Genomic DNA, 21308 nt, shown 5'->3' with positions numbered 1-21308 from the left:
CATTACAGAGTTAACTCGCCCCGCCGCGCTTTACGGCAGTGTCGCGCTGGGCTGTACGGCGCCGTGCCCGGACGGAGGTCACCGAGCGGCGGCGGCGGCCCCGCGGTTCCGGCTCCAGCTGCAGCATGTGGCGGGTGTTGGCACGACGAGTGGCCCGGGGCGCGGCGGGGGCTCCTCGGGGACATTGCCGAGCGCTCAGTGGTGCTGGAGGCGGCCGTGGGCCAACGCTTGGGGCTGGACCGCTGAGCCGCGGCCCGGTGTGGGGCGGCCCCGTGAAGCGGCCCGGCGGGCTCCTGCTGCCTCTTACCTGGCTTCGGCTCATCCCGTGCCGCTGCTGCAGCCTCCCGGCACACCAGAAGGTAAGAAGCTCCTCTTCCCCCCATCCCAGGCAGTCTCGCAGCCCCCTCTCCTCCCTCCCACCCCATAACGTCTCTGTCCAAATAGCCCTTGGGTCTCCCCAGAGAGTCCTATGCCCCCCTGCTTCGTGGGCAGCCCTTTCATTTTCTGTGTCTCGTTTCTTGTCACTGGGCAGCCCAGTTTGCCCAGGGGAAACTACAGTTTTCTACCCCACTCCCGCGGTTCTCATACCCTTGCCACTACCTTGAGTCCTTCTGCCATCAATGGGTACCACCTTCACTGCCACTAGTTCTTTTTCTCTGTCCCTGGCATAGCTTCTCCTTTTCTCGGTCAGCCCCATCTCAGCACCCCAGTATTGGTTTGCCCTGGGGTCTTACCAGGAAATTGGAGACAGTCATAACCTGCTGGGAATTTGCAGTCTCCTTTGTGCCCCCTGTTCCAACCTGTACTGGGGATCTATCTCTGCTCTATGCTTGGGGTTCCTAATATCAGCACTGTGTGGGTTGTAACACTGCCTTATTGCTCACAGGTGGCCTTGCCAGCTCTGTCCCCCACGATGCAGATGGGCACCATTGCACGCTGGGAAAAGAAGGAGGGTGACAAGATCAATGAAGGAGACCTCATAGCAGAGGTATTCTGGGGGCACAGGCTGTGCTGCATTTCTAATGAGCTGTGTGTGCATCCTGGGTTCTGTCCCTGGCTGCACTCATTTGAACAGATCTCTTGGGTTCAAGATCACAGGTGCTGTTGGGAACAAGTGACTGACAGCCTTTCAAAACTGGTTGCTGCTTTTCTTCTTTCTGAGCAGGAGGAGCACTTAACCTGGTTGAGAGCAAACTTATCTAAGATTGGTGCTGCAGGGTGATCTTTTACAGAACTGTGTGTGTTGTGGCCATATGTCAGACTGGAAAGCTTTGAGCACACTGGTCTTTTCTGCTGCCATAATGATATCCTGTTCTCTCTCAAAGGTGGAGACAGACAAAGCAACAGTTGGCTTTGAGAGCTTAGATGAATGCTACTTGGCCAAGATCCTGGTGCCAGAAGGAACAAGAGATGTTCCTATTGGGGCCATAATATGTATCACCGTAGAAAAGTATGTATTTCGCTAACCTTTGAGTTGAATTTTCTCTCTCAGGGCTTCTTGGGTGTCTGTGTGAAAGGCTTAAGAGGCAGTCGTCTGACTGCTTTTGCGGTTGTGTTTTCTTCTAGGCCTGAACATGTTGATGCCTTTAAAAATTATACTCTAGATTCTGCAGCATCTGCCCCCCCGCCAGCCTCAGTGCCTCCCCCTCAAGCTGCAGCTCCCTCACCACCACCTCAGCCTTCTCCTCAGGCTCCTGGCAGCTCTTACCCTCCTCATATGCAGGTAAGAGAGCATTGCTTGTGATTTAAGGCTTGTTGCACTCATTTTCTGGTTTTGGCATTGCTAAATCCACAGCATTTAATCATAACTACTGTTTGGAGTGGGAAGTTATTAGCTACAGTTGCAGGAGTATGTGCCACTTGAATTGCTGCATGCTTAAAGCAGGTGTTAGGGGAGGTCCCAGTGAACTTTTTCAGAAATGTTAGCATCCCAGCTGGTAGTAGAGGAGGTTCTTGTATCTCCACGATTGTTTTGCAGTCTAGAAAAAATACCTACTCTATTTGCAGTATTTGGATAGTGCTGGTATAAAAAGACCTTGTGCTAAGTGTGAATAAGCTCAGAAGACCCTGTTTACATCTTGGGGCAGAACTCAAGTCTCTGATACTTTGATGAGAGCATACCAGATGGGTTTGTGGGTGACTAATAATGAGTTATATTTGTGGATAATATATAATAATATATAATATATATTCTATATAATATAATAAGCGGGGTATTTCTGTGACATTCGTTTGAAAAAGAACATTGAAATAGTAAACCTCATTCCACAGATGGTACATGTGGGAACTGATTTCTTTGAGATGTTATAAAAATCAGTAATTTAACAAAGAATTAATTAAAGGCTTATTAATCTGACTTGTGTTTTAGCTACTAAATGTGCTTATTTCATACTGCTTGCCTTATCTGTCCAATTTTGCTCTGCGGCTGTACTCACCTGTTCTGTATTTGTTGCACTACAATATGTATGTGCAAACTTACAACATCTTTGAGTGCTTATTGGAAGATCAGTCTGTATAGCTTTTAAAGGGGCCAAACCTGTTTGTCACAAAGTGACTTGCTTCAATCTTTCTTTTTGCTTTGCAAATAGCAGCTGCAAGACATTCCCAATGTGATGGTGGTAGTAATTATTTTGATATATAGGTTACTTGCTCTTTGCTTTTGCTTGCTTTCTTGCCGAGGCTTTGATGAAAACAGCCAGCTAGCAATATGAGATAGCACTTTCTGTAATGGAGCCAGATGCATTAAAGGCTGGCTACTTCTTTAGGTTGGCATAATTTAGTCAGGAGTTAAAACTGTGTTCCTGTTCCTTTTGTATGATCAGAATCTGATCCTCTTGTATTCTCTGACTTCACAGATCACTCTCCCTGCCCTGTCACCTACCATGACAATGGGCACGGTACAGAGATGGGAGAAGAAGGTCGGGGAGAAACTGAGTGAGGGGGACTTACTGGCAGAAATTGAGACAGATAAAGCCACAATAGGTGAGTCAACTCCAAAGGCAAGAATGGATAAGGTGCCCTTTAAAGAGGAGAATCTAGAGTACACTCTGTGCTAACTGTTCTCCTAGCTGCTCAGGACATGAAGCTGTGGGGCAACTAAAACAAGCTTTGTTAACTTCTCATTCCACTGGAGAGCTAACTATCAGAGCTACTAAAACCACTTCTTATTTCTTCATTAATCCTTCTTAGTAATGTGCAGTGCATGGAGATTTTTCCTAGTAGTTGCACTGGAAAGGATTCTCTTGCCTACTAAATATAGGACATGGTTTTAGTTACCAAAGTCTTTAGAAGCAGCATTTAGAGGAACTCCTCAGGAGCATCAGGCACTTAACCAGTTTTGTTTCTTTCCCGTAAGGCTTTGAAGTGCAAGAGGAAGGCTACTTGGCAAAAATCTTAGTGCCTGAAGGAACAAGAGATGTGCCATTAGGAGCAGCTCTCTGCATAATTGTGGAGAAAGAGTCTGATATTCCAGCCTTTGCTGACTACCAACCCACTGCAGTAACGGACATCAAGGCACAAGCTCCTCCTCCCCCTCCTCCTCCAGTAAGGACAATTCTTAGAATGTGAGAGAAGTTATAGGGCCCACGAAGTTGTCTGATCTGACCTGTTCTGCTGGTTTGAGAGTGTGAGGCACCGGCTCCAATATTATTTATGGTTGTATGAATGTAAAGCCAACTTGTGTTGGTGATGGGTGACCTAAGGAGTAATTGCTAATTTGCCGTCCAAAAACTGGAGTAGATAGTTACTCATTACAGTCTTCTCCAGCCTGTTGTTTGTGCCACTTCAAATGCCTTATCCATGAAAACCAGGAGCATAAGTTACTTGCTTGACCCTTTTTTTGGGTGTATACTTCAGCAGCTTAGTTGGCCTCCTTCCCAGGAAGATCTGATTTAATTTCTGGACCTGGGAAACGTCTCTGAATCTGAAAATTCTTTCAGATTAGTGACTATTTTTGTTATTCTCTAGACTGGTAATCAGATGGTCCTGTTCTCTTACTGTACCTTCAAAGCCTTTGCAGAATGATCCTGAAGCTAATGGCTTTGATTCTTCTGTTAAGGTGGTGGCAACTCCTGCTGCTGCTCCTCCTCCTCCTCAGCCTTCTGTTCCTTCTGCTCCAGCAGCCCCTACAGCTGGGCTGCCTCCCCAGAAAGGAAGGATCCTGGCTAGTCCCCTGGCAAAGAAAATTGCAGCAGAAAAAGGAATTGACCTTGCCCAAGTGAAAGGTGGGTTGTCTTTCTGCTTCCTTACTTTCACTGTCTAGTGTCTAGTGTTTCTCCATACATACTTGCCTATTCTTTTCTTTCCTCCCTATCAGGAACATCCTGACTATGCAGCTGTCCTCACCAGAGGTTGTGTTAAGCGACTTCTCTCTGTTGAATAAAGCTGGTACCTTTAGAAAAAATGCCCTGTTGCAAATACTTGAAATCCTCTTACGTTTTTCTTTGACTTTTTTAGGTACTGGACCAGATGGTAGAATCACAAAGAAAGATGTGGAGTCATTTGTGCCACCAAAGGTTGCTCCAGTGAGTAGGCATGAGATCTGTCAGAGTAGACACTTGATTATAGTGATGGAAATGTTGTGTAGAAATGCAGTTACTATATGGAGATGTTATTGCTGGATTGGTTGGACTATGATGCTGTGTGGGGTATGCTGACTGTTAGGTTGTAAAGTTTAATCTGTCAGATATACGGACAGTTTTCTTTCTTTCTTTGTCCTCTGGTATTTCACTGAGGTGAAAAAAACTTGGCACTCCCAACCCTTCATCTCATTGCTACGTTGTTACAGATTGAGGTAAACCCAGTCCCAACAGATTGCTGTAAGTGGCAATTAGAATGAAAGCCATACTTATGAGCGAAGAACCTGTTGTCATTGTTGCCACAAATCTGTTGTTACTCAATTGATTGTGTTTTATATGAGATGATGGAAGTGTTGCTTTGTGTTCTGCTGGAGGGGGTGTAGCTGAGTGCAGGTTGTGAGTGCCTTCTAGGGTACATCTGCTGTACACAGAACAACCATCTAACAGGACTTACTATTCTGGGAGCTTCATATCAGTGTATATCAGTGTTGCATTTTTAAATGATTGAAGTTCTACATTTAATAATCAAATACAGGACTTAGAAAGAGCCTAGTGGATACTGGAGAGGTGAGGCTAGACAGCAAGAGGCAACTTAGCCTCAGCACTTGTCCCACATAGTGAATTACTCTGCAGAATTGATATTGGATAGTACTATTAATTATGCTGTCTTTCTCTGATTGCAGGCTCCAGCAGTAGGGGCAGTTCCTGCAGCTGCTGCAGTTGCAGCAGCACCAGTGGGGACCTTCACAGATATCCCTATCAGCAACATTCGGAAGGTAAGAAGATTTTATTCCTTTCTGAGAATTTGTTGCAGTATAGAATTTTCCAAATTAATTTGATTGCTTCTGTTGTATACCCTCAGGTCATTGCTCAGCGGTTGATGCAGTCTAAACAAACAATACCTCACTATTACCTTTCTATTGATATAAATATGGGAGAAGTACTGGTGCTAAGGAAAGAACTCAATGAGGTAAAGTATTTAGGCATGGTGAGATTGTGTGCGTGGGGAAAGCTGCGTTCTTTCACAGGTTTACCCACCTGGCTTTTTGGTGATATGCCATTTTGCCTTGGAAAAAATAGTCTTTTCAGTGCCTTTTCTACCTGTTGTGCCTCAGTTCTGGACTGTCTGTGATAGAATGAGACTTTTTATCTGGGCACTGTGCACTAATTTCTGTCTTCCCCAACAGGGCCACTTTACTCTGCTTGGTGTTGTTCAATTCTTCCAGCTGGGAAGTTAGGCAAAAGGGTACAAAGGTTCTAAGAATAAAAAGGGTAGAAAATTTAAGTGAGATAATAATTCTAAGTCAAGTTTGGGGGAAAAAACAGACATTAAAAAAGGTTGTACCTTCTTAAATTATAAGAGGTACCTCCTAAAAAATCTTGGCTCTTTAAATATTAATGTTTACAAGTAGTGTTTTTATTTTCTAACAGTTTCTTTAAACAAGCCTGCATGGCAGTGACTATCCAAGTTAACTGAGGTAATGTGTAAGAGACAAACTGACACTTCCGTATCTCTTTATTTACAGATCCTCTCGGGTAACACTAAACTTTCTGTCAATGACTTCATAATTAAAGCTTCTGCTCTGGCTTGCTTGAAGGTGCCTGAGGCAAATTCTTCATGGATGGACACAGTTATCAGGCAGTAAGTTAATGGTACAGTCAAAGCCAGGAACTTTGGTAGGCTAATGGCAAACCAGCTGGGATTTAGAGGGAGGGGAACAGATACAATGCAAAGGTTGAGAGGCTTTTGTTGAAGTGCTAAGAGCTTTGCATCCAAGGCCAGTGTGCAAGGTGAAATAATTGTTGCAAAATTAATATTAATTTAGAGTTGTCCAAACAGTTCTGAAAATTACTGTCCTTGTTACCATGCTAGAGTAACTAGCATCTCCTTTGTCTCTTGCAGAAATCATGTGGTGGATGTTAGCGTTGCAGTTAATACTCCTGCAGGGCTTATAACCCCTATTGTGTTTAATGCACATATAAAGGGCCTGGCTTCCATTAGTAAGGATGTGGTTTCTTTGGCAGCTAAAGCCCGAGAAGGTAAACTTCAACCTCATGAATTCCAGGTGAGAAACTCAAATTGCTGTTAAACATTACTGCCCTTGACTTCAGAAGTCCTGTTTAGAATGAGCAAAACCTGTTCTCTGATGTTTTAGCCATGTTTGTTAATATTCCACGTGAAATAGCTTTTGTGAGCTTGACCATGAATGTGTTTTTCTTGTAGGGTGGTACATTCACAATTTCCAATTTAGGAATGTATGGGATTAAGAATTTCTCTGCTATAATCAATCCACCTCAAGCCTGTATCCTTGCAGTTGGCTCCTCAGAGAAAAGGCTAGTGCCAGCGGATAATGAGAAAGGGTAGGTGTGCGTCTGATTCTGCATATACTGAACTTCTGATTTCAAAAAGTTGATATACTGCTTTCATGACCTTCTGAAGTACAGTGAGATCTTCTATAAAGGGGTCACACAGGTTAAAGAGAAATGCAGTGACCTGCCATACATTTTTCTTGCAACTTCTTTGCAAGTTAAGGAGAAGCTGTTTCTTTCTTTGAGGCCTAGTCTGGCATCCACAACAGTTTAGGCACCTGTTCTTCTTTAACAACTTGTTAAAATTTGCATTTAAGGAAAACCTAAGGGAGGGATTATAATTCAAGTATCTTGTATATAATGTTGCCCTGGTTGAAGATTGAACTTGTATAGATCCAGGAGAATGTTTTGGATTATTTAATCATGTTAACAGTCTGTCACTGACACATGGGGAGGCTCAAGGTTATTTGGTAAAATGGCTGTTTGTCTTTGTGCGAGGCTCTTCTTGTGATTCAAGGATAGATGAGCTTCCTGTCCTAAACGGAACATACAAATGTGTTTCTTAATTGTAGAAAAGGAATTAATATGATTCTGCTGTATCATGTAATCTTTTTCAGAGGTCCTAAGGGAGAAACATCTGCTGCCAAGCACCAACTGTTGTTGCTGGTTCCCTGATAAAAGCTATTTTTGCTTTGTTACTGGCACTGGCTTCCAGAGGATTGTATTAACCTTTTCTTTCTTCCCTCTTTCAGATTTGATGTGGCCAGTATGATGTCCGTTACACTTAGCTGTGACCATCGTGTTGTAGATGGAGCAGTTGGAGCACAGTGGCTTGCTGAATTCAAGAATTTCCTTGAAAAGCCAGTAACCATGCTGCTATAATTTAACCATGCAAGCAAAGTTTTTCTGGATCACACTGTTTTGTTTTAAACAAGCTATTTAGACGTGAGTGTTCAGACTTATTAAAAGAGTTCCTTTTTTATTTTAAATATGTATTATATTATCTGGTAATGTTATTACCAGTCTGTACAGAAAAAGTTTGCAAAAGTGCTTTTCAGAGCAATATTACAGCTATACTGTATTTTTATACAGTTAACTTGCAAACTCTTCCAAAACAGAGTTAAGCATCCCAGATGTAAAAGTTATAGGCAGTATGCATACTGCCATCTGCTTCTAAACTAGGGTGAACGGGGAGGTGGGGAGTGCACACCAAGCAGTTTCATCACCTCTGTTCTTATTAATTTGAATTACAAACATCTCTTCACAGGAGTTCAGGTGAGATGGTAACTGAAACGTACAAGTTAGTAAAAGGTGGATTCCCTTACTGTCCTGTTCTGCTGGGATGGGTAGTATGGCATGCACTAAGGGACTGAAGCGCCTGGGAATAGTTTCTCAAAGGCCAAGTGCTAGCATTCCAAATCTCTCTTTGGAATTTGGCACTGGTCTGGACCTTCTCAGCTATGTGATCCCTTTTGAGCACTTTAAGGTGAAAGAGCACTGATATCTGTGGGGTCACAGCTCTCAGATACCACAGGGAGTGGTTATCTCCTTGTGGACTTATACTTACATATGCTTTCTATATGAAAACTCTAATTGCTGTTCCTCTTGTTAATATCAGACTAGGATGCCATGGAAAGTAACCATTTTGCAGAATGTTTAAGAGAAACTGTGTGCTGGAACCCAGTATAGGCAAATCACACACGCTGATAATCCCATTAGTGGATATTAGTCCTGTGATGACTCAAATGTTTGGAATTTTTTTCCAGGGATTCTGACATAGGAATCTTTGAGTTAGCCACTGGTACTGTGGTTCTGCCCTGAATTGTCTGTGTTGTTACAGCCTCGGTAGGCTGCAAAATGTGCTACCATGTGTATATTGTATGTAAAATGCTTTGATAGTTTGTTGGACTTGTGTCCAGTTACCCCAGTCATTGTATCCTAAAAGGGGTGCAGTGCTGAACATTCTTAAGCTCCATTTTCCACATGGAAATCTTAATGTGAAAAAGGATGGCTATGTCGCAATTACAAAGTGTCCAGGAGAATTACAAGGGGGTAGAAGTCTAAAAAAAGGAAAGAAAAAGTTTCAGCTGTTCTGTTATTCTGTATATTGCATTAAGTACTGTCTCCTGTAAAGTTCTACAACGTTCACTAAAGATACTGGAAGAAAATACTATGGAAATTAAATATTTTTGTGGGAACTGTTTAATGTCTGGTTGCTGTGATACCTGGTTTTCATGCCTGGCTTAAGCAAAAAGGTGCATTAAAGGTTTAGCTTTTCTTTAATGTTCTAAAATATCTTGGTTCCAGACTTGCTCTAGTGAACCTATGTTCTATTAAATGTTTGGAATTGACAACTACTAAAACATCTTCCAGTGCTTTTGTATTCAGTTGTGTGTGGCTTACTGTACTGCTATAGCAGAATCAGAGCTGTTTAGCCTGTCAATCTGATCATGAAACTCACCCTATTAACCTTAAATTGTAATTACAAATATTCCAAAACAATACATGCTCTGTTAGTACCATGTAGCAGTGAACTTGAATCTTCCTGGCTTCCTTGCTGCAGCACACCTCAAATTCTGGTTACAGAGACCCTTCACTCTGGAACACTTGCAGCTCAAAAAATCCTGCCCAGTGCTTGTGCAGAGTGCTGATAGTGACTTCTGGTCCTGTTTGCATCCTGCAACAGGCCAGCTCAGCTCATGCAGTGGTAGAATTTCATCTTGAACTTGCAACTCTAACCACTGAAGAGTGTCTCAGTGCAGCCAGAAGTCTGTTTGAAACAGACAATGGGGAAAGCTAGGGGTTAACTGCACTTTCATCAGTCTGTATTTTAAAGTTTTGCTTGCTTCCATTTCTGATCTGATGAGTATCAGTACAGAAGCATGGTTGTAATGCATGTGTTGTAAGCCATAAGAATGACATACTACCAAATCAATCATGAAAATAAGATCACTTAAACTTTTGTTTGTCCCTGTGCCAATTCTTGTCATGCTTAGTAATCCCTGAAGCTGTTTTGTGTTGCTTTTTGTTGCTTTGTATTACTTTGTATTTTGTGTATTACTGTAAAATAATGCAGGTGGTTTTTCCTAGTTGAAGTGCTGCAAGATTGGTTTTGGTTGCTACCCTCACTCCAAGCATTCCTGAGCTTTGAATCATAGATGTTGTTTTGAATGGTACAGAATAGGTCTGGTTTTTGTGGTCTCATTCAGAGATTACAAAACCAGTAAGAACTGAGGTCAAGCATGTTCAGTGACTACAAAGTCTATTCCTGTTAAAATCAGCAGGGATTGTCCTAGAGACTAAGAACATCATGCAGGGCAACTTGTAGAACTATGTATGACACACCTCTGCTGGTTGTTGCAGTATTAAACACATGTGAGACCTGCATGTGTTTATCCAGTAATCAATTTATTCCACAAAAACACTTCACAACTGTTACTGCTGTACCTTAAGGCAAAATGAATGATGTACTAGAGCATGTGTGCATTTATGGTCTTTTACTACAGCTGTTAACATATTCAAGTCACTCCTTGAATATTTGCAATCTTTAAACTTACTTTTGTCCTAACTTTTGTGGTGTTAATGTTCCTTCAGACTTCCTTTTCTACATGCATTTGAGGTATTTACCCCTGAAGATCAGAAGGTCAATTTAAAGAAACCCAGCTCATCACCATCTAAAAGTTAGGATTCTCATTCTGAACTTTTTTTCTTGTTCTGGCATCTGTGAACATGAACTGGACAGAATGCAGTCTTTAAAGATCTGGCTTGGCAACCAGCACTGTGATAAACAATATCCGTTTTCCTTTGTTAAATACCGCTGTCGTTGTTTCTTCATCCACCAATTCTGGCAGCTCTAGTTGTAATTTGTATTTTCCAGGGACTGCAATGACTATGTCATCCTGAACCAAGAAAATTAAAATACTTGATTAACTATTTGGCAATGAATTAGCAGTGAGCATTTATAGGAATTGGATACTAGACAGAAAACATAGGATTGTTATTTCTGCTGGCTTACCTTTGAAATTCTCAGATCACACTCAGAAACAGAGTTAACCTTAGGCAATTCAATTCTGAGTTCAATTTTGAGTGGTTTCTTGTTTGCATCCTTTACAGTGATCATTTCATAGACAGGGGTACTGAGCTTCTCTGGTGTTTCGGTGCTAGCAATTTCCTCTATCAGGTGCCCTTTAGACTGCCTCACATGTTCTTCCTTCAGCAGGACCGAAGCATTGCTGCAGTCCTCAGCTTCCATAGCGTGTAGCAGCTCATCAAGTGTTAGTTCTTTCAAGAAAAGGAAATTTTTCACACATACCACTCAGTTACAGAAGTGTAATGTTATGACACTTGACAAATACATCATGAAAGTTTTAACTAACTCATTGGCATTAATAGTTTTGTCTGTTGAAGGCTATTACTGGCAGTTTTCCTTCACCCACAATTATGTTACATTGCCAGTGGGTTAAAAGTTACTGTTTTCAGACTACTAGTTACAGTAGCAATCCCTTTTACTCAGGTTAGGGCAAAAGAAACTTGAGCACCTCAAAGGATTAAATAGCAAAAGAGTTACCATGTTTAGTGGATATAAAAAAAGGGAATATGCTGTTCCAGTGTCACTCCGTTTTCTCAGTTGTAAAACACCAGAAATAAATGCAAATAGGCCAGCAGGGTTAAACTACTGTCTGGTATGAATACTTCCGACTTGGAAGCGTTTGATTTATGCTTAAGGCAAGAATCGGGTTACAGATGAGGCTTGCGTAAATTTGTTGGAGAATCTGATGGAGAATCTGATAGGTCAGAGAAAAGCTACTGCGTATCTCTACATACCGTTCTTTGTGTTCTGATTATGATGTGGAGTTGGCCTCTGCCTTCCTCTCAGACGCTGCTGCATCGTTTCCAGGCTTCCCTTCAATTTGAATGATTCAATGGTGTACGAATGAGAAAGAGTAAGGTTGTATCGTTCCTCAACAAATTTAAGTGTCAAATGGATCAAGTGCTCCATTTTCTCTGGGTTTTCTTGTCCCCTCTGAAGAACATCTGGGTTATATGCAATATCTATAATGCTGTAAAGGTCTATAAAAGTAAGTTATGTGTCAGAATTATCGTGCCAGTGTTCTTTATAGTCACTTGATTTTAAGAGCAAAAGAAACTAATTCGTGGCTTCTGGGCACTCTTACCAACCTCATCTACAGAATCACCCCGAGCCAAGAGCTGGCGACGGCACAGCACCACCCCGTTACAGCGACAACCTGCGTGTGATCGCCACGCAATGCAGTAGTGCGGGAAGAAATGCATCCCGGGCGAGGCGCAACTCTTTCGGGACGTACCTCCTTCGCCAGATACTTCTTTTAGCGGCCCCGCACTGACAGGTGTGGGGTCAGCGGGGCCTTTGGGTGCCGGGACCCTTTTCCAGCTGCAGACATTGATGAACAGCGGCCTCCCGACACCACCCTGCAAGAGACCGACCCGCGGCTGAGAGAGCCGCCCCGCAGCCCCCGGACGGGAGGCCGCGACCCCGACCCCGCGTACCCACCGCGGGACGCGCCCGCAGGCACAGGTGAGGCTCCGGGGGAGCGCAGAACAGCTCGGCCTCGGCGCGCTGCTGCTGCAGGAGCCGGCGGTAGGCCTGGGGCTCATTCTCTGCCATCTCGTCCAGCAGCGACCAGAGCTGCGCGGCCCGCGCTAGCGCCGAACCCGCCATGGCTGCTTCCGGTTGCCTAGCAACGGCCGCCGGAAGGGCGGGGCTCGGCGGGTCCGTCGCTCTCCCCGTCCGCCCGCTGCTTCCGGGCGTCCTGGCCCCGCGGCCGCTCCGCTCTCGCCCTGAGCCCGCTGGCCCCGCGGCCGAGCTGGAAGCTGCCCGCTTCCCCCCGGAGCCGCCGCGGGATCGCTGCGCCCCGTGGTCGCCGGGGCCCCGGTGTGTGCTACCAGGAGGAGGCACTGTGCGGGGACCACGTCCGGTCGGGAGCTGAGAGCAGGCCCGGCCGCTCCCCGGCTGCGGGGGTGCCCCGGTGAGCGGGCCCGGGGGTGCCGGTGGGGCCGGCGTCTGCGGGGCCGTGTAGGGCGAGAGGATGTCCCGGGTGCCGGTGGGGAAGGTGCTGTTGAGGAACGTCATCCGGCACACGGGCGCGCACAACAAGGTACGGCCGGGGCCGGTGGGGGCTGCCGGCCTCGGCGGCCCCTTGTCCCCCCTCTCCGCGGTGACTCTTCCGCCTGGCTCTGCCCCGTGGCCGCTTCTGCGGCCGACTTTTGTCCGCGGGTGCGAGTGCAGGCGCCCTGGGCATCACTTGGGGGTTGCTCCGAGGCTCGGGACCGTTGGTACTTCCCCAGTAGTGCGGAGCGGGCAGTGGGGCAGGCGGAATGCCCGGGTTGTGATCGGGAGATGGGGAGAGCAGAGAGGAGAGAAACTTGTTGAAATCAGCCGCGTAAACACCATTAGTCTCGATTTCTGTTTAACCTGATTTTCAGTTCTTATCCTGGGAACGTGCATATTTAGATAGGCAGATGTGTGTGTGTGTATATATGTGTGTATTCACCTATAAAATTTGTGCCATGGAACATATTCTCTCAGGACGTTAATGAAAACTGTGGTTTGTTTTTTTTTAAAGTAGTAAATCTTTATTTTTTCTTGTACTGTATATGTATTGTTAATTGCATCAAAGAATTTCAACTTTGTGTTGATGTGCACAGGCAATATTTTAGTGCCAGACTAAGAAACTCCATTAACTTTAGCAAACTCTTTAATTAATTCCTGGTAATTTAGCAGGTCTAACTCGTTTGTTTCATATGTTTATTATACTGTCAGTGTCCATAAACATGTGTTAAATCATGCAGTATCTGCATGCTGTGTTTTATTAGCTTGTCATGTAGTTTCTCATTTCATCTTGGTCCTTCCAAATGATATTTATATACTGCATTCTCTAACAGTATGTATGTTTAGGGTAGTAATGAATAACAAGGTAGGGTAGCCAGAACAGATGAGATAGTAAAATCAGGCAAACCTACCGTTTCTGATGCAGTTACCCTCATGTGCTTTGTTATGATGTTACTATCAAGAGGTTTTGCTTTTGGTTACATCTAGTAGAAAATAATCTGTTTCAATATAGTAGGAAAGTTTGTTGTGAATTTTGTTAGCAGGAGTGTTGGGCTGATGTTACATGCTACGTGTCTGTAAAGTTTCCCTAATGTTACTCTTGTTTTCCTTCTGTGACTTTCAGATTCAGGAAGAGACAGAAATGTGGAAAATAAGGGAGTGGGAGAAGCAAACCGAAGAGACTTACTGGAAAAGGCAGAGCAGAATGCTGTCAGACACCTCTAGGTGGGTTTTAGTTGTTTAGAGGAGTTAATTGTCTTGACTTAATTGCTAAGTTGCTGAACTCTTGTTTGTTACAACACGTTAGGAGCTTTCTGTGGTGAATATGTGTTTACAGTGTATGAAGTCAGACTACAGATACATTTATTTTCTCCTTAATGAGTAAGTGTCCTGGGTTCAGCAGCAGTCATTTTTCTCCTTCTTAGGTGAAGTGCTGTGTTTTCAACTTTAGTCTGAGAACAATGCTGATAATACACCAGTGTTTTTAGTTGTTGCTAAGTAATGCTTAATCCGACCAAGAACATGTTCAGTCTCATGGTCTGCCAAGTGAGGAGGGGTATGGGAAGCCGGGAGGAAGAAGAGGCCACCTGACACAAACTAGCCAAAGGGGTATTCCATACCCCAGCACATTATGCCCAGTATAGAAACTGGGGTGAGTTACCCAAAAGGCCCAGATTGCTGCTCTGGTCGAGCTGGGTATCTGTCAGTGGTAGCTGAGCAACTGTATTGTACATCACTTGTGTTTGTTTTCCTTTCCCCTTTTAGTTTTATATTCTCTCCCTTGTTATTTCCCTTATCATTAATTATTATTATTATTGGTGGTAGCAGTAGTGGTTTTGTATTATACCTTAGTTACTGGACTGTTCTTATCTCAACCCATGGGATTTACATTCTTTCAGTTCTCCTCCCCATCCCTCTGGGAGCTGGGGAGGGGAGAAAAAGAGAGGGAGTGATCAAGCAGTTGCTTGGTTCTGAGTTAATGGCTGGGCTTCAACCATGACAGTAAGGTTTTGTGAGAGCTGTTAGTGGTGACTCTGTTAAAACGATAGCTGGTCTTCTTGCATAGATGGACATTCAAGGCTTGCTGTGTTTTTGTTCCTCTCACTGAACTAACCCCTTGTTCAGAAATTTTCTGCATCAGAGCTGACAGCTGAAGAACAACTGTTTTCTTTCCACAGCAGCCGGATGCGTAGTGATGGCTTTGATGAGGACGGCCACAGGCCTGACTGGAGAGCAAAGAACTCACAGTTTCTGGACCTAGTTGAAGATGATCTCCTTAGGGCCCGATCCTGGAATAAAAAGCTGTATGAATGTGAAGCCAACATGCCAGACAGGTCTGTGGGGGAATTATGTTCTGTGATTATAATTAAAAACACCTTTTGGGGGTCATGTACCAAGAAGTTAGTAAATTTGTTTTTCCAGTACATATTCCTATAAAATAATGCTTGGGTTTTATTTTGAGAATAAGTAACATGTACGAACTTACTTAGTGTCACAGAATAAGTGATACGAGTTGAATTAGAGTCCCTAAGTCACAGTTAGCAGCAAAAGCTCAGCCTTAAGCTTAGCAGCTAAGCTTACTATTTATTACTTTGCCCAAGGAACTTAAAAAGTTAGTGCTCTCCAGGGTTATTTTAAAGAAACTTGAATTGAAATATTCCTGATTAGAAATGGAAAGGAGGCTGATAACATTGGGTATATTTAAATAGTACAAATCAAACCAGTTATATTTCCTTCCTTTTTTTTTGGTTGGGAAGGTTCTGATAGCCCTTCTTTGCTATCTAAACTCATGTTCATTCTGTGGCTCTGTCTTTTCAGAGTTATATTTTTTCCTTAAATACCTTGTCAGTTTCTAATATCTGGTTCTGCTTTCCTACAGATGGGGTCACAGTGGCTATAAAGAGTTATATCCTGAAGAATTCGATACAGATAGGTAAGGCAACTAGATGTACTAATGTGCCTGAAATCTTGCTCTGTCAGGTTATGCAGGAAATTTGTTAAACTGAATTTTAAGATCTTTAAGTTCTGAGTACAGATCAGCCTTGACTGTAAAGCAACATTGTTTAGTTAGAGATACCTGCTGAAAAGAATCTAGTCCATTAATGTGGTTCCCCCTTGTCTGAGTCTTAGGAGGGATTTGTATCTTTTATAGTAATTAGACTTGCAGCTTGAGCTTGAGTTACTAAAATGCTATGAATCTGGAAGGTCTGTCTGGGCCAACAGGGAGGCAGAGTAGTAGGCCTAATCCTAATCAGCTCAGTATATTCCCTCTCAAAATGCTCCAGGTTCCCCTTTTCAGTGTAATGTATTTTCTGTGTTTCTCCTTACTTGAATAATATAAAATCTTTGAGGAATATAAAAATCTTTGAAGAATTTAAAATATAAAAACAGCATCCTGAGGAGTGGAGACTTAACTGTAAAATAAGATCTAAATAAATCAGAATTAATTATTTTTAAACTAAACAGAATCATTACATACAATATTTGTCAGGCTTACAGATTTTAAGTAACCTGCTGTACATAATCTTTCATCACTCAGTGGCTTTCAGTACATATTCTCCTTGGTTCTGGCTCAAATACCTTAAACAGAGGTATTAATAAGGTGTGAACCCAAGCTGTTACTAAGTACTTGAAACAAAAGTGCAGCTACCTTGTCTGTCAAAGCATCTGCTTTCCTGCTCTAGCCAAATGATGGGCTTGCTTAAAGCTTTGAGACAGAAGAGGTTTAACTGCTATGTGGCTGCCTGTCTGCTTCCTTTTGACGATCCTATGCTCTTTCTACAGTGACCAGCGAGAAGGAGATGACCAAAGTGCTATCAATGGGAAGAAGAAATCTCATCTAGAAAAGCAAACTGCCCGGGAATCGCACAAACGGAAAAAAACAAAGAAATCGCACAAGAAGAAGCAAAAAAAGCGATCACACAAAAAGAGAAAGAAAAAGAAAAAGGAGCAGGAGAGAACATCCTCAGATTCTTCCCAGGAGAGCGAGTGCTCAGAAGAGGAGACTTCAAGCACTCGAAAAGGGAAACACAAGCGCAAGAAAAAGACCAGGAAAGTGCCTGCCAGGGAACCCACTTCCTCTTCTGGGCAGGAAAGTGACTTATCTCATGCAAGCAGCTCAACCACCAGCAGCTCTGAGGACAGTGACTCTGGGGAGAAAAAAGAGAAACGGCCCCCCAAAAAGAGAAAGAAACGTCACAATTCTGTGTCAGAGAGGCACAGTGAAGTTCCAGAGAAGAGGAGCAAGAGGAAGAACTGGAAAGTGGCTGCTGATGAAAAATCAGAGGATAGCTCAGATGAGGACTGATGAGTCTAGGCTGCAGATCAAACAGTAAGGTAGAGGACAGAGGCAGGTATTTGTCTTTCAGCACTGCCCCATGGTACAAGTTGTTTCAACACTGTGGTTTATATACATCCTGCCAGCCCACAGGGGAGAAAATGAGCCTTGGCAGCCTGCAGTAGGTGCCCCCTTGCTTTTCATTGACTTGGCATTCAGAAAACCAGGGGAGCAGTTGTGTGCCTCACAGGTTGGCTAGTCCTGACAACTTTGGATTCTTTTTGTGTGACTTCTGATGCAAGAAACTGTTACAGGCTGTCTGCAGGGGAAAAATGGGCATGTTTGCACCAAGGTCTTTTTGTGGTTTTTTTTTACTTAAGTTTTAACAGTTTGCTTTTTTGGGTTACCAAATCAATGACCAAGACTTGCAGTAGGAGAAGGGGAGAGACAAAAAAGTCTGATAACAGAGGAAATGTCACTGGGTTTAACCCTACAGTAGCTTTGTTTTCCCATCTTCTAACAAAAGCAGACCTTTATGTTGGCATATACATGGTCAGGTGGGCACAGAAGGGACATTCCAACTGAAGGTGCAGTGACTTGTTCCATAATGATGAACAGACACCAGTGCATTTGCGTGTGTTAGAATACTCTCCAAATCCAGGCATGGGCTGGCCATTGTGTCTATGTTCCCTTCATTCTCTCGGGGAGGGGGGATGCTGAAACTATTTGTACTGACAGAGGAGCCTTGGTGGGTGTTGTGTTCTGTTTCTGGTCTGGCCAATGTATTACTGGAGAAATCGGTACTGGGCCGTTCTCCCTGCAGCTGAACAGCCAAGCCTTTTAACAAAATAAACAAATCTAGACATGTTTGATGCTTTTATCACTGTTTTGGAGTAAAGTCTGGGGACAGAGCACAGGCCTGAGAAGTGTAGGTGGTCCTTGTGTCTTCCCTGTGCCATGTTTCTGCTTCAGCAGACCAAGTGGCTGTGGAAGACTTGGAGGAGGTAAAGTAAGGAAGGCTGGAATGGGAATTAGCCATCTGGGAAAATGTACTGCGCTGATGTGATTGTTGTGTCAGTGACCAAGCACAGCTCCAGCTTTAGTCTACACCTAAACAAGTACGAAACAGTGTCAGTGCGCCTAGGTCCTGCTTGCTGTCCCCTTTTTTCACTTCCAAGTGACGAGACAGTATCTGCATGCCATTGTCGGCTAGTTAACACTGAAGACTTGGAGAAAACCGTACTGCAGAGTCAGTTTGCTTTCAGCTCTTTTATCGTAGTCACTTTCTGGTCAGTCACGCAATAACAATGCAGGAGCTTTCTGTACATCATGGGCGATGTCCCAGAAGGTGTTTATTTCGTGTAGCTTCCCTCGTACAAGTATTTTCCATTAGGCAGCGTTCAGGTGAGGAGCGCCTCGGTTCGCTGTGGCCACTGCTGTGGGTTTGGGTACAACCAAGCATGTCCACAGCGCGCCCGCTGGCCCTGTTGCGGGTACCCGGGGGCCGCAGGCGCAACTCCCCTCCCGGCTGCCTGAGGGACGCGGCTGCCCCACCTCTGAGCACCAGCCGCCAACCCGGAAGCGGAAGGGTTGCGGCCCCGGAGCGACTTCCGTCTCCGGAGCGCGGTGCCCTTGGGCTGGCTGGGGACGATGGCGGCGCTGGTGCTGCTGCGGGCGGGGCTGGCGCGGCCCCGCGGCGCCCAGATGGGTGAGTGCCGGCCCGCGAGCCCGCGCCTGCCGCCCCTGCGCCCCGCCTGACCCTCCCCGTCCCCGTTGTCTCCGCAGCTCTCCTCGGGAGGACCCTTGGCCGCCGCCCCGCCGTCCTAGCGGCCTTCGCCGATCGGAGCGTTCCGGCCCGACAGAGCCACAGTTCCCCCCAGCAGGGCCACGGTACGTCCCGTGTGTGGGTTTGTCCGCGGGGGGGGGGGGGAGCCACATCTTCTCCGTGGCCGTTATTCACCTGTCCTCCAGCGCGTTTTTCATGTGCCCGTTACACCCACGTCTGGGCGTGCCGGTTCTTTGAGCCAGGTCGGAGATTTTAAATGGCAAGTGTGAGTAACCAAGGGCAGAAAAACCCGACCCATGGCGCAGGAGTTTTCCTCGGGTGAGGTAGGGTTACTGCTGTTACCAGAATGTGTTGCCATCGCGTTCAACAGTACTGTTTTCAGTCTGATGGTACGGCTGTTGGTTTGCTCTCTGCCCAGGTCTGATTTAAAAAAAGGTATATGTGACGATAACTGGTTGGATTTGAAACTGACCTGTGCAGTGTCAGTGTCAAGTATGTGAATGCTGCAAGTCCTTAAGTAGGAGATACTAGCTGAATGTTAAAAGTAAATCTCTGCTTATAGCAAAGATGATGGGTTTTGATTTTTTTTTTTTTTTTTTTTGAGTGTGGAGAAAAGATTGAAAGATTTTTAAAGAAAACAGAAGGCTTAACATTCAATGTTCAGTAGCAGCAATAATATGTAAACATTGCAATTGTGAGTTCTCTTTTGAACAGCAGAGCTTCTGATCCACTGAGGTTAATTCTGAGAAGTATAATGTGCAGGCAGAGAGTAGTCCTTAGATTGTTTTTTTCTCTCTCCATGTGTTAAGGCAACACAGAGATTGTGAAAGATAACTGTGCCAAGACTAGCTTCCGGCCTGTCAGCTGCACAGTTAAAATATGAGAAATGTTGTGAGCAGTGGTTACGGATGTTTTGTAGCCTTTATAATGCAACTTGGAAGTGGAAGAGATGAAGAAATGCTTGTAATTGGCTTAAACAGAACTAAGCCATTTCCTTTATTTCTATTCTGGACTTCATATTAACCACAGACTTCCTGCATGTGCTGTGAAGTGTTCTTGGCCAAAAGCTTGCAGCCTGCCTAGGTCCCTTTCATGTTGTTTCAGGTCCTTTGCTTTCCTTTTGTCACTTTTATAAATTCTCTGTCTTTGCAAAACCAAAGAAAGACATTTGCATTTTGGTTTAGATGGATGGGTAATATCTGTGTGTTAGGTAAGCACTTGGGGTGGTATTATGTTATAAGGGTAATTTCACAGAGTCAATTCTTGATGTTTTTAGCCTGGGCTGATGGTTCATTCTGGTTCAGAGTATTGCTTATGATGCTGGGGTTTTGGTTTGCCCCAGAAACTTGTAGATGTTTTGATTTTTATTTATTCCCCCCCCCCCCGAATATCTGCATGCTTCTGAAAAATAAGAGTTGATCACAGAGCTCCTTAACTGGCATTTCTATTTCTGGAGTCATCTATTACATGGTTCGAATTGTAGCTAGTGTCAGTGGAGGACTGAAATCGTTCAGGCTACTTCTAGGCCATATATCACTGTGATGGTCCCAGAAGTTTAATCTGCTATTTACAGTTTAAAATAGCACCATTCGTTCCTGGGCGGACCTGTGCACAGAGCTATCATGATGTGCCTTTCACTGGAATTTGCAGTTGTGTATATTTGGTTCTGGAAGCTATTTCTCAAAGGTTGGGAGCAGTAAATAGTGTGTAACAGTAAGGAAATGCACCAGACAAAAAGGCATTGTCTTCAGAGATGCTTCTTTCCTGTGATGGTAGACTTGGACCTTAGTCCTGAACTGCAGGTTGTGAAAGTAGGACTGGTGCTTATTTTGACTTTCCATGTTGAGCTTCTATTCTTTTGTACTAAAAGAAGCTTTGTTTTTTAACAGCAGCCAAGAGAGGAGTGTTTGACCTTTTTGACAGGGTAAAAGATACATATATGTATCTTGTAGCAGTAATTCAAAGTCACCTAGGTGTTGCTTGGATGGAAGGTTAGTAATCAGATGAGAGAAGATGCCTAGCTGTGTGGTGCTGATCAGGATGAGGAATCTGGTTTTAAGGTTACAGCACTTCGAACAGGAGCTCTGCACTGAAAAATACCTCTTCTTGCAGGCAGTTCCAGGGCTGCGTCTTTGCACTGGACAGGTGAGCGAGCTGTCAGTGTCCTTTTGCTGGGTCTCCTTCCTGCAGCCTACCTGTATCCTGGACCAGCCATGGACTATTCACTGGCTGCAGCCCTTACTCTCCATGGCCACTGGTAAGCACAATAGG

General features: G+C 44.3%; 4 protein-coding genes across 9 annotated transcripts in view; 3 read left to right on the top strand and 1 right to left on the bottom strand.

Moving 5' to 3' along the window:
- The first annotated feature begins 59 nt into the window (after positions 1–59).
- Positions 60–10699, top strand: DLAT (dihydrolipoamide S-acetyltransferase). Of its 2 annotated transcripts, XR_009727696.1 has the most exons (15): positions 60–359; positions 887–988; positions 1326–1450; positions 1567–1723; positions 2856–2982; positions 3356–3543; positions 4058–4223; positions 4456–4523; positions 5261–5353; positions 5440–5547; positions 6104–6219; positions 6481–6643; positions 6802–6938; positions 7640–7832; positions 10482–10699. XR_009727696.1 is itself a non-coding variant. In XM_061368365.1 (14 exons), exons 1-14 carry the CDS (start codon positions 126–128, stop codon positions 7767–7769), a joined length of 1914 nt encoding a protein of 637 aa, XP_061224349.1. In that variant the 5' UTR covers positions 60–125; the 3' UTR covers positions 7770–9413. The 2 variants fall into 2 exon arrangements, 1 of the variants encoding a protein (XP_061224349.1); XM_061368365.1 differs by lacking the exon at positions 10482–10699 and having other exon boundaries at positions 7640–9413.
- Positions 10277–12634, bottom strand: PIH1D2 (PIH1 domain containing 2). Of its 2 annotated transcripts, XM_061368371.1 has the most exons (5): positions 12418–12633; positions 12212–12335; positions 11712–11957; positions 10903–11168; positions 10277–10786 (listed from the first exon to the last, which is right to left on the bottom strand). In XM_061368371.1, the coding sequence occupies exons 1-5, from the start codon at positions 12583–12585 to the stop codon at positions 10640–10642; spliced, it is 951 nt and encodes a 316-aa protein (XP_061224355.1). In that variant the 5' UTR covers positions 12586–12633; the 3' UTR covers positions 10277–10639. The 2 variants fall into 2 exon arrangements, with proteins under 2 accessions (XP_061224355.1, XP_061224354.1); XM_061368370.1 differs by having other exon boundaries at positions 12212–12634.
- NKAPD1 (NKAP domain containing 1) lies at positions 12302–17426 on the top strand. Of its 3 annotated transcripts, none has more exons than XM_061368374.1 (5): positions 12302–12441; positions 14099–14199; positions 15153–15308; positions 15854–15907; positions 16759–17426. In XM_061368374.1, the coding sequence occupies exons 2-5, from the start codon at positions 14117–14119 to the stop codon at positions 17279–17281; spliced, it is 816 nt and encodes a 271-aa protein (XP_061224358.1). In that variant the 5' UTR covers positions 12302–12441; positions 14099–14116; the 3' UTR covers positions 17282–17426. The 3 variants fall into 3 exon arrangements, with proteins under 3 accessions (XP_061224358.1, XP_061224359.1, XP_061224357.1); XM_061368375.1 differs by lacking the exon at positions 12302–12441 and adding an exon at positions 12709–12892; XM_061368373.1 differs by lacking the exon at positions 12302–12441 and adding an exon at positions 12709–13021.
- A 1404-nt stretch (positions 17427–18830) lies between these two features.
- The window catches only part of LOC133220355 (succinate dehydrogenase [ubiquinone] cytochrome b small subunit, mitochondrial-like), a 37811-nt gene continuing 35333 nt past the window's right edge, over positions 18831–21308 (top strand). The window contains exons 1-3 of one of the 2 annotated variants that reach the window (XM_061368368.1): positions 18831–18959; positions 19037–19141; positions 21150–21294. In XM_061368368.1, coding sequence (XP_061224352.1) covers positions 18902–18959; positions 19037–19141; positions 21150–21294 — 308 coding nt within the window. In that variant the 5' untranslated portion in view covers positions 18831–18901. The remainder of the gene's footprint in view (positions 18960–19036; positions 19142–21149; positions 21295–21308) is intronic. The other variant, XM_061368367.1, reaches the window with a different exon arrangement.

The sequence above is a fragment of the Neopsephotus bourkii genome, unplaced genomic scaffold (assembly GCF_033783945.1).
Source record: "Neopsephotus bourkii isolate Nb327-2 ecotype Australia unplaced genomic scaffold, CSIRO-AGI_Nbou_v1 NB_1433, whole genome shotgun sequence".
NCBI lineage: Eukaryota > Metazoa > Chordata > Aves > Psittaciformes > Psittacidae > Neopsephotus > Neopsephotus bourkii.
This window is presented reverse-complemented; position numbering and strand designations above follow the sequence as displayed.

Bases quoted from the DNA above. Each gene is read 5' to 3' on its own strand.
- DLAT (XM_061368365.1), top strand. From the start codon at position 126: ATGTGGCGGGTGTTGGCACGACGAGTGGCCCGGGGCGCGGCGGGGGCT. The intron at 2,983-3,355 runs GTGAGTCAACTC...CTTTCCCGTAAG, and splicing joins GACAGATAAAGCCACAATAG to GCTTTGAAGTGCAAGAGGAA. The intron at 5,548-6,103 runs GTAAAGTATTTA...CTTTATTTACAG, and splicing joins TAAGGAAAGAACTCAATGAG to ATCCTCTCGGGTAACACTAA.
- PIH1D2 (XM_061368370.1), bottom strand. From the start codon at position 12,521: ATGAGCCCCAGGCCTACCGCCGGCTCCTGCAGCAGCAGCGCGCCGAGG. The intron at 11,169-11,711 runs GTATGTAGAGAT...TTTTCTTGAAAG, and splicing joins TAATCAGAACACAAAGAACG to AACTAACACTTGATGAGCTG. The intron at 10,787-10,902 runs GTAAGCCAGCAG...TTCTTGGTTCAG, and splicing joins GTGATCTGAGAATTTCAAAG to GATGACATAGTCATTGCAGT.
- NKAPD1 (XM_061368373.1), top strand. From the start codon at position 12,953: ATGTCCCGGGTGCCGGTGGGGAAGGTGCTGTTGAGGAACGTCATCCGG. The intron at 13,022-14,098 runs GTACGGCCGGGG...TGTGACTTTCAG, and splicing joins ACACGGGCGCGCACAACAAG to ATTCAGGAAGAGACAGAAAT. The intron at 15,908-16,758 runs GTAAGGCAACTA...CTCTTTCTACAG, and splicing joins GAAGAATTCGATACAGATAG to TGACCAGCGAGAAGGAGATG.